The 10,816-nt window shown below is 39.3% G+C and overlaps 1 protein-coding gene across 2 annotated transcripts; it reads left to right on the top strand.

The window, feature by feature from the left end:
* Positions 1-875: 875 nt before the first annotated feature.
* Positions 876-9,883, top strand: LOC104520448 (cytochrome P450 2K6). 2 transcript variants are annotated; one of them, XM_029083535.1, is made up of 9 exons: positions 876-1,061; positions 2,899-3,061; positions 4,591-4,740; positions 5,038-5,198; positions 6,379-6,552; positions 7,154-7,295; positions 8,027-8,211; positions 8,440-8,581; positions 9,696-9,883. In XM_029083535.1, exons 1-9 carry the CDS (start codon positions 876-878, stop codon positions 9,881-9,883), a joined length of 1,491 nt encoding a protein of 496 aa, XP_028939368.1. The 2 variants fall into 2 exon arrangements, with proteins under 2 accessions (XP_028939368.1, XP_010160445.1); XM_010162143.1 differs by lacking the exon at positions 876-1,061 and adding an exon at positions 2,143-2,328.
* The last annotated feature ends 933 nt before the right edge of the window (positions 9,884-10,816 follow it).

Here is a 10,816-nt window from a genome sequence, read left to right as displayed (position 1 = left end):
TGATGAGCAGCAGTGTTGGACCAGATGATCTCCAGAGTTCCCTTCCAGTCTCAACCATCATGTGAAAACCAGGAATATGTAAGACATGGATAATCTGACCAGTTTCAGCTTCTGGTTTTGGAACAGAAGGTGCCCCTTGCCCTCTATTCACTCCAAAGGAAGCTGAGGCTATCAGATCAATACACATCTCACCATTTGACCAGATCAGTCTGACCCTATATTTCACTGTGCTTGAACTCCTGTAAAACAAAGATACGTGTGTCACAACAAATTATTCAGCTAGCTCAGAGGAGCTTGGATCTGAGTTCTTCCTCTCTTGAGTACTTCTGATCAATGTGGCTTTCATCTATAGGAACCACAGTGCATCAAGGCCATAAATCCTTATTCAGGTTATTCAAGAGGAATCCTCACAACAGTCTCATATCCCTAGTCAGCTGAGCTTCTTCTCTTTTCAAGACCTGGCATCCCCAAGACCTTCCATAAAAGAGAAGGGAAACCTTGAGCAATCAGTGGAATCTCTTCCTTCTTCTCCCACCTCCTCCAAGTCTCTAAGTTTATGACTGTTTGAGTTTCTGTTTCTAAATTGGATTTATGCCCACAGACATCTCTGCCAACACACAGGACTAGTTTAGACATCACCTATTAAACAGTAACCAGAATAGGGTAAAGTGAGTGCACATGGTGGTCAGATTGCCTACTAGGCATCCTCCAAGGGCAAAACTCCAAACATACATCTCCACCACTTCTTAGAGGTGAAGCTCATATTTCTGTATGTGTAGAAGTGCCATTGATGCTTGAAACACTGAACTTCTGACAGGAGATTTCATTCTTTGCCTGAATTTTCATCTTCCCAGCTAAACCTTTGCTGAAAGGCAATGGATTGGGTCAGTCTTATTCCTGTAGGGTTACCGTTTATACTCATTATCCTACTGATTCTGAAAAGACAACATGTCTGGAAGAGCCACACAATTGAAAACTTCCCCCCAGGACCCAGGCCTTTACCCATCACTGGAAATCTGCACATCATGGATCTGAAAAGAACTTGCCTGATGATGCTAGAGGCAACTTCTGGTGTTTTTTTTTTTCTTAGAGCTCTCTGTCTAAGGCAGTCACTGATCCCCAAAAAGTGATACAAACTTTTCTCTGGACAGGTAGGTTGCCTGATGATGCTAGAGGCAACTTCTGGTGGTTTTTTTTTTCTTAGAGCTCTCTCTCTAAGGCAGTCACTGATCCCCAAAAAGCAATACAAACTTTTCTCTGGACAGATAGACGCAAATGCAACAGAATTAATTCTCTGCAGTAACTGCTTTTCCTATTACCTGGTCTTGCATCAGTGTAGGGGAATTGAATTTCAGGCATGTCATCAAGAGAATTGACCTATTTCTGTAGAACAAAGGAAATATTGAGGCTCTCCAGACAAGGGTAACTAGAAGAGAGGGGCCCAGCATCCCTTGTTCCTACAGGAACTTCCATCAGGGGCTGCTGAAACATTTAGGGAGAAGATCAGACCTTTCTGAAGGCTACTTGGTGGACTCAGCTGTTAGGGAACCAGCAGAAAACAGCTTTGTGATCCTCTCCCTCCATCTCCACCATGAAGGAGGAACTTTCCTGGTTTTCCAGAGCAAAGTAGGAATCAAACACTGCTTATTCCCAATGAATTCAATGGAAGTAAAGTTATACCAATTCTTAAGCACTTTAAAAAAAATAAATCCCTGTGCATTAATCACTTGGGCATTGGCATTCTGACTTCAGTTCTCAGGGTATCAAAGCTGTGACTGCACTAATGATGAAAATATAACTAATCAGTAAACTGAAGAGCCTGAAGAATTGATGACTTTTATACCAAACACCAGGTTGATGAACTGTGGCTCTCCGTGTTCTTGGACTTTCATTCTTGGACAGTGAGTTACACACACACTTGGCTAGCAAACATTTACTGCCCTCTGTACCATACTGAAGATTCATTAGCAAGCACAGGGGAAGAGAACAAAATCAGTCACCAATCACAAGAAAAACATACCCTTCACTGGGAAAGAGCGTTATGGACTAGTACAAGAATCTGTCAAGGAAAATTTTGCAGGAAGACAGAGATACAGAGTCCACATTTTCTCTTTTCTGCAGCAAATACTTGGCTGAATAGAGATGGACTGGAGCAGCTGCACTTCCCTTGGTTTATTTTTCTTCCTGATTTTTCTATCCATTTTGAAAATAGGAGGCTTCTGGAATAACCACCGGAGAAAGAATTTTCCCCCAGGACCAAGAGCATTACCTATCATTGGAAATCTGCACTTGTTTGACTTGAAGAGACCCTACAGGACTTACCTACAGGTAGTCATTATCTTTTCTGTTGGTCCCATAATTACACATATCACCAAGCCCCATAGTCCAAGATGTCAGAGAGTTTCTCCTATTGCACCCCATGTGTTGCATCCACAGATGAGCCTTAGCAAGGGACAGGAGACTTGTTATTTGTGCAGAAAACTTTGAATGAAGTGAGATTCATTCTTCACTATAATAATTTCTCCCTTCACTGCAACTTCATGCATCTAGGTTTCTAAGCAACTCTCAAATTAATCACAAGTGTTCACCTTATTTTTGTGGTAATTTTGTGCAAAAGTGAACTGAATAAGGAGTGGGTTTGATACATGGTTAACATATGTTAACACTTCTGCTCAGTTCAGGACAATGGGACTCCACTCCTGACTGTGCCATTTAGTCATTAGCCATCATAATGTCTGGCACATTCACATTATTTAAATCAATTCTCTTTGTTCTTAGGAAAATATATAATATTTTAGTAACTTAGAGGCAAGACAGGAAAATAAGCAACACTGAAAAGGTGGTGAATTTCTTTGTAAACTGTAAAAGCTGTAAATCACTGTTATCTTTTTCTGACAGCTGTCAAAAGTATATGGTCCAGTCTTCAGTGTTCAGATGGGACTAAGGAAAATAGTAGTGATTTCTGGGTATGAAACAGTGAAAGAAGCTCTTGTAAACCAGGCAGATGCATTTGCAGAGAGACCTAAAATCCCAATCTTTGAAGATTTGACTAAAGGAAATGGTGAGTTGATTTTCTTTTTCTTCATCAGCTTGGCTTATTCAAAACATTTTCTTCCTACAGAAGAAGCAGAGGCTGGCACATCACTTTTAATCAGAGACCATATAAGGCATTGGATATAAGGAGCAATTTCATTTACTTTGAAATGTTTAAATTTGAAACTACTGATAGTGACAACAAAATAACCATAACTATAACAATAAGCACAGTGACAGATAATGGGTAGTATCACTTTCAGCACCTAGAAGAAGGGCAAGCATGCCAGGAAAAGCATTTCTAGCTCTTGTGGTATGCTTCTGGACATCTGTTGTTTTGGGCTTACCATAGAACCTCCTTTTCCTGAAATTAGTATTATACCATTGCTTCTCATTTCAAGTGGTGAATAGTACTTTTAAAATCTGAATGTGACAATAAAATGAAACACAGAATAGGGGATTTATTTTAATAAGGGATAATTTAATTACTGTATACTGACTGGGTTTCCAAATGAGATTTCACACCCAAACTTAATTCTAATTTTGCATGAGTGTTTCATATTTACATCTCCAAAAACCCTTGGACAAATTCAAGAATAATTCTATTAATATTTTAACACTTGCAGCTTTTGATCAGATTACTGCATTTAAACTTTCTTTATGCCTTATTTTTCAATTAGAAAAAAAAAAATTAGCTAAAGTAGATAGTTATATGGTGTAACAATTCTGGTGAAAAACTGATTGAGGAGGTGTTAAGATGCTACCTAAACTATATAAATATTTGTTCCTAGTCAAGATTTCTCCTCCAATCATCAGAGACAAGAGATCTCAGTTCAATTCCACTTCCAAAGTATGATGATCAGCAGTTTGAACTTGAATTTCCAATGCCCTCTTTCCTTCAGTGACAAGTGTCTCTCAGAGATATTCTTCTTAGATTTGATTAAATAACTCTTAAATAGTTTATTCTTGTCATTTTAATGCAATAATCCTATTCTCGAAGCTTGAAAATACTTAAGAGAAAGTTGGTTGTTTTTTTTTTTTTCCTCAGACAGATGTAATATAGTTTGTTTTAAAAGTGACTGCTACTAAATACCTATATTATTTCATAGAATCATAGAATAGTTTGACTTGGAAGGAACGTATGAAGATCATCTAGTCCAACTTCCCTGCAGTGAGCAGGGACTTCTTCAGCTAGATCAGGTTGCTCAGAGCTCCATCCAGCCTGACCATGATTGTTTCCGGGGATGAGCCTTCTACCACCTCTCTGGGCAAACTGGACCAGGGCTCCACCAGCCCCATTGTAAAAAATTTCTCCCTTTTATCTAGTCCCAGACTATCATATTTTAGTTTAAAACCACGACGTGGATTACCTACAGCTTGCCATGCTACTTTTCCAGCAGATGTTGGGGTGGTTGAAGTCCCCCAGCAGAACGAGAGCCTGTGAGCACGATGCTTCCTGTAGCTGGAGTAAGAAGGTTTTGTCACTAGGCTCTCCTATTGTCTACAAATTAGTTATTTAAAATCTTCTGCCACCTTGAAATGTTCTCTTTTTGACAGGGCTTGTTTTTGCTAATGGTAAAAACTGGAAGGTGATGCGAAGATTTACTCTCACAACCTTACGAGACTTTGGAATGGGAAAAAAGGCCATTGAGGACCGCATTGTGGAGGAGTATGGGTGTCTGGCAGACACCATTAGGTCACAAGAAGGTGGGTAGATGAGTCATACTTCAAACTTCCAAGGTTTTGTTCAAGAACCCAGAGGCTTACCAGTAGTTCTCAAGAACTCAAGTTCAGCTCTTTTAAGAAATGTACTTCGGGCTGAATCAGTTTGATGAATTTGGCTCCTCTGGCATTTTTGTGTCTTGCCATGGTATTATATGATTGAATAATAATCAATAATAACAATCAATTATAACCAATAAATAGGAATAATTAGTATTAAATTGACATTTACAAATTACATCTCTTGTCACAAAGTAATATATTCTTTTGTTCATTGTATAGGAAAGCCCTTTGATGCTAGTAAAATAATTAATGCAGCAGTTGCTAACATAATTGTGTCAATATTACTTGGAAAACGATTTGACTACAAAGACTCCAGATTTTTGAGACTTCTCCATTTGACCAATGAAAGCGTGCGGCTTGCTGGGAAACCTTTGGTTACGGTAATGATAAAAGTTCTTCTTTTGCCACTGGATGTCACAGGAACACAGTAATACTGGTAGCCTGTTGTTTCTATTAAACAGAAGAATCTGAGACCCAGAGAGATAATAGTTTTACAAGCACTTTCTGGGGCGAAACAAAGCTTGAGAGACAGTCTGAGAATCTTGAAGCTGAGAATCAAACCTCCAGTCTCTCAAAAACACACTGAAGCTATAGTCTGAAGAGTGCTAAATCTGGACTAAAAAAAATCAGATCATATAGTGCATGAACAGCAAGCTCAACATTCCCCAAAAATATGGTTCACACTTAGAGTGACCAGGTAAAACTGGACTCTCAGAACATAGGGCAGGGAGAAGCTACAGCCTTTGGCCTTCCAATACCTGAAGGGGCCTACAAGAAAGCTGGGGAGGGACTTTTTACAAAGGCAGGGAGTGATAGAACAAGGGGAAATGGCTTTAAACTGGAAGAGGGGAGATTTAGATGAGATATTAGAAAGAAATTCTTCACTGTGAGGGTGGTCAGACACTGAAAGTTGTAGATGCCCCCTGCCTGGGAGTGTTTAAGGCCAGGTTAGATGAGGTTTTGAGCAACCTGGTCTAGTGGAAGGTGTCCCTGCTGATGGCAGGGAGGTTGGAACTGGATGATCTTTAAGGTCCCTTCCAACCCTAACCATTCTATGTGGTCTACCTGTACAAGGAGCCCTGATAAAAAAAAATCTATTTTTTCTTTATTCTAGTACACTGAAATATCTCAATGAGTAATCAATACTCTCTGATACTCACATGCAATGCTACTGCACACCACATTCACTTCTGTTGCTTTAGACTTTGTAATAGAAAAAAAAAAAGTCACTGGAAAAACTGGCTAAAACAATAAAGAAAGTTGTTGGCCAACATTTCCATCTGCCTAGTGGCAAGTGGCAGGTGTTTGAGTCTGACATCTACACTACTCCTGCAAAATAGTAATTTGAGGGTGAGAGTTTTCTATGGTACTCAGTCGTCCTTGATGGTTTTTCTACCATGAACTCATCCAGTCACTTTTTCATGTTCTAAAGGACAAAATATTAATGTGAAGTCTTTGTCTTTGTACCTGCAGAATGGCACAATAAATATATTTTTTTTTTCTGTAGTGTTTTCAGACCTGTGGCTGGCAAATTCTCTCTAACATCTTTCACTCTTGTAGATGTACAACATGTTCCCACAGCTTGGATTCTTCCTAAGAGCTAACAAGATTCTTCTCAAAAACAGAGATGAATTCCATGCTTATGTAAAAGTTACCTTCATTGAACATCTCAAAACCCTGGACAAAAATGATCAAAGAAGTTTTATTGATGCTTTCCTGGTTAAACAGCAGGAGGTAACAGAATCTTTTCTCATTTATTCCAACTTTTTTGGTTCTATGAAGACATTTACAACTTCCTTTCACTCCTTATAATTATAGCTGTATTTCTTTAGGGAATCTATCTTTGACAAAACATATATCATGAACTGGTAGAGTTGAACAAATAATTTCATTCTGTTGCAGTTCCAACTCCATTTCATCAGCAAACCTTCATTCTTTTTTATGCTTTTCTTCAGACTGTATCTATATCTTTACAGAGGCTGCATCTTTTTATCTGCTCTCTCTGTTGTCCTTCCGGCTCTTTCAAAGACATAATGTATTACAGAACTAAAGCACTACCTGGACTTTACTGGGATCCTTATTTGGGGTCTCAGGGTTACCTTCTTCATAGAGAAACCAGCTCCCTTTGCAGATGGCCCCAGTAAAGGCAAAGACCATGCACAACATAAAATCTATGTTAACACTGCTCCAGGTACAAGCCCAAAGCTCTTTTTTTGTCTTTCACACTTTATTAAAATACAGGTTTTATTACTTAGTAAATGTTTATCTATGTAAATTGCATTTTCAAATGGAAAGATTTAAGTTTTCATCCTTTTATCTCAAACCATTCTTCCAGGAGAAATCCACTACCAATGGATATTTCCACAATGGCAACTTGCTAAGTTTGGTGAGCAATTTGTTTACTGCTGGTGTTGAGACAATTTCAGCCACACTAAACTGGGGCTTTCTGCTGATGCTAAAGTATCCTGAAATTCAGAGTAAGTGGTTTTATGACAGATTCTGTTACACTCAGTGTATTAGGAACTAAATGGGAACCTGGAGGGTCAACAAATCTGTTAATACTCTAAGTTACAAAAAAGCCAAGATTTTCAGCTAATTATTATCCAAATATTGCTCTGCCCTGTAGTTCAGACCCAGTGAGAGGCACAGTGATCAGCCTACCAGTAGATTATAAACAGAGTTCATATGGGCCAGGGCCTTTGCTCAGTAAAATCTCATTAATTAAAAAAGAAGAGAGATACTCTGTGTTGGCCAACAACATTGTTCCAGGTTTCCCTCAGAAACAAGCTGTTGATAAATCAAAGGCCCATGCAGATGTTAAATGGACTGTACCGAGACTTTAAATACCTGAAAAAATTCAGGGAATTTGTCTGCCATCTGCATTTCAGTTTATGGTACAGGGTTGTCAGGAGTCAAGTGGAGTTTTTGAGACACCTCTTAGAGAAATAAACTTTAGGCAGAAGAGAGGGCAGAAAAATACAAGTCTTTAGGTTTCTTATTGGTAAAGAAATAAACAAACTCTATAGATCTGTCCACCTCCCATCACTGTAGTTTTGTCCACCTCCCATTACTTCTGAAAGGAAAAAAAGATCTTAGGAGAATTTATGGTTTTCACTCAAGGTCTTTTACACTTTACATCAGTCAAGCACAGAATATCTCAGGGGTGAATGAGTCCTTGTCTCTTTCTTATAGTTTATTCTTTCCACAGGAAAGGTCCAAGAAGAGATAGAGCAAGTGATAGGGTCAAACCCCCCACGGATCGAGCATCGAACTCAGATGCCATATACAGATGCTGTCATCCATGAAATTCAGAGGTTTGCTAATATCCTGCCATTGGATTTGCCTCATGAGACTGCTGCAGATGTCACTCTCCAAGGCTTTTTCATTCCCAAGGTGAGATACCTACAGGATTGTTTCTTTTAGCATCTCTTCTTTCTCAAACCTGAGAAACATGAAGTCACATGTTATGTGACTTCAATGAAGTCACATGTGACTTCAATGAAGTCACATAACAGCAGTCAGAATAATCTCTTTCTCCAGGCTGACAATCTTCAAGTCTTATTGCCATTACTGCTACCACAATATTTGTCCATGGTTTAATTCCACTGTGTTTTTTTGCAGGGAACCTACATCATCCCCTTACTGGCCTCTGTCCTGAATGACAAATCACAGTGGGAGAAACCAGAGCAGTTCTATCCTGAGCACTTTCTTGATGCCAATGGGAAATTTGTGAAGAAAGATGCTTTCATGCCTTTTTCAGCAGGTGCCTTCTCTTTTCCATTTACTGCTGATGCAAGTACAGATCTTAGACCAGAACTATTTGTACCAGTGTCTGTTACTGAAGCCTCCACAGTGTCTTTTTCATGGAACCATTCCACAACCTATATTTCACAGATTTCTCAGGGCACATCTCTGATAGCAGAGAGTATTCACGAATGGCTGCTAATTCCTCCAGCCTCTGGATGTTATTATTTTTTCAGTTAGTATTCAGTGATTACAACCTAGAATTTGTAGTGACTCCTTAAATATGAAGGAGGTTTTCAGCAAATTCTTTGGTGATTTAGATAACACATTTCTGCATTATAATCTGTAGACCACAACTGCTCTATGGTCTGGGCTTCTTTGTGTCTGACTCTTACCATACCCAGCTGCGTTGCCTATGACCACAGACAAAGCACACAGGAAAGGTGGCTTCTGTATCTTTCCTAGGGAATTATGTTTCATTTTTGCATGTCCTTTTTAAAAAGCCATGAATAATGTTGGCTGGGATCAAGACTTCATATTCTGTGCCAACAAAGAGGAGTTACCATATATAAAAACCTAAATTCTGTGTAAAATCAAAGCACAGAAAGGAGTTGCTTTTTGAGGCTTCCACAGAGCATGACCTTCATTTAAGCTTAAACCATGTGCCAAAGCATGGGAGATTCCAACCCTCACAATGACTGCTCCTTCCCTGGTATTTCTCCTACTTTGCAGGCTCTGCTCAATTAAGTTCCTATAGGTCAGTCTCTGGCTAACTTGTCTATCTTATCCATAACACTCTGCATTTTTTAGAGACCCCACTTGTGTATTTGTAATTCTGCATGATATTTTAATAAGGCTTCTTCTTGTCATACTCACTATCCATCATATAATAAATTATTTTTTTATAAAAGGGCTTATGATACTGTCAATTCACAGGCCTCCTTTTTCAGATTTCAGTCTAGGTGTCCTAGCTGAAAGCACATCCAGGGAGTGCCAGGTCTGGGAACTCCCTGGAGGTCTTATTTCATAGCACATTTTCCACTTTCTCTTTTTTTTTTTTTTTTAATTTCTTCCAATTATTGAAGAAACAGCTTCCATTAACTCTCTTATGGCTCTTCTGTATTTCATTCCAGGGAGGAGAATCTGTGCCGGTGAGACTCTTGCCAAAATGGAGCTCTTCCTCTTCTTCACCAGTCTTCTGCAGAGGTTTACCTTCCACCTTCCCCCTGGAGTTTCTATCTCAGACCTGGACCTCAGCCCTGCTATCTCATTTAACGTCATCCCCAAACCTTATAAATTGTGTGCTGTAACACGTTCCTAGAGGTCTAATCAGCAACAGTTTGTTTAAAAAATGTTTAAATTACTTTTTCATTATATCTGCCTTCTTAATTCTTTGGCCAAAATAATTCACAACACTACATCTTAAAGAAGGTTTCCAGTACTTTGAAAACAATGTGGTGTTTTTTTTTATTTACTGGGGGAGGGCAGAAGTGGACCAGAACTGTGGACTACTTGATGACTCATGGATCAACCTACTAGATCTCCTAATCTGGGATAAATACTACAGACCATCAGGTTTCACTTTCTTACTTCAATTTTCCTTTGGTAACGTGTTTTTGTTAGAAGAGTATTCCCCAGAAATGCTCCCAAGCCCAGGTTTCTCCAAAGAGACATATGGACCATGAAGCTATGCCTAGCTTGTACTATCCTGCTTAAAGATAAGCTCTGCAGAGCCTCTGCGGTGAATGTGGGATGTTCAGAGTTTCAGATCTTCAGAAGAGAAGGGTTGTTTGTTCTTGGCAGGCAGATCGGTTTGAAGCAGGGTTGGAGATACTGATGTTCCCCAATAGCTCATTGCAGCTCCTCCCCTTGGTTTTTCTCCCTAATCCTTTCCCTCTTCAGGAGCATTCAGTCCCTGCTTCTGCCTGGGCAGTAATCAGTGCTGACCATCTGTAGTATACCTTAAATCTCAGCTTTTCTTAGGTTGGCCATTTTACTTGACAATAGGAGGACAATATTTCCTGTTCTGTCATTTCTCCTGAGAGCAGGTGTTGAAGCAAGACACTCATGTCTTCTCCTCAAAGGAGACACTCCTCTGAACATTCCCTTTCATTTGATCTCATTCCCTTGGTTTGGCGGTTTTCATATCAGCACTTCTTCATATACCTTTGTCTCCTTGCCCAAAGAAGATTCTGATCATTAGGCTGTAAATAATTAAATAATTATGAGGAGATTCAACCCACTTTAAAGTTGA

This window comes from Antrostomus carolinensis, unplaced genomic scaffold (assembly GCF_000700745.2).
Source record: "Antrostomus carolinensis isolate BGI_N321 unplaced genomic scaffold, ASM70074v2 scaffold7312, whole genome shotgun sequence".
NCBI classification, from domain to species: Eukaryota; Metazoa; Chordata; class Aves; order Caprimulgiformes; family Caprimulgidae; genus Antrostomus; species Antrostomus carolinensis.
Note: the sequence above shows the minus strand (reverse complement) of the source record. Positions and strands in the feature narration are given on the sequence as shown.

Excerpts from the sequence above, each read along its gene's own strand:
- LOC104520448 (XM_029083535.1), top strand. The coding sequence starts at position 876 with ATGGATTGGGTCAGTCTTATTCCTGTAGGGTTACCGTTTATACTCATT. Across the intron at positions 7,296-8,026 it reads AAAGTATCCTGAAATTCAGA|GAAAGGTCCAAGAAGAGATA; the intron begins GTAAGTGGTTTT and ends TTCTTTCCACAG. Across the intron at positions 8,582-9,695 it reads TTTCATGCCTTTTTCAGCAG|GGAGGAGAATCTGTGCCGGT; the intron begins GTGCCTTCTCTT and ends ATTTCATTCCAG.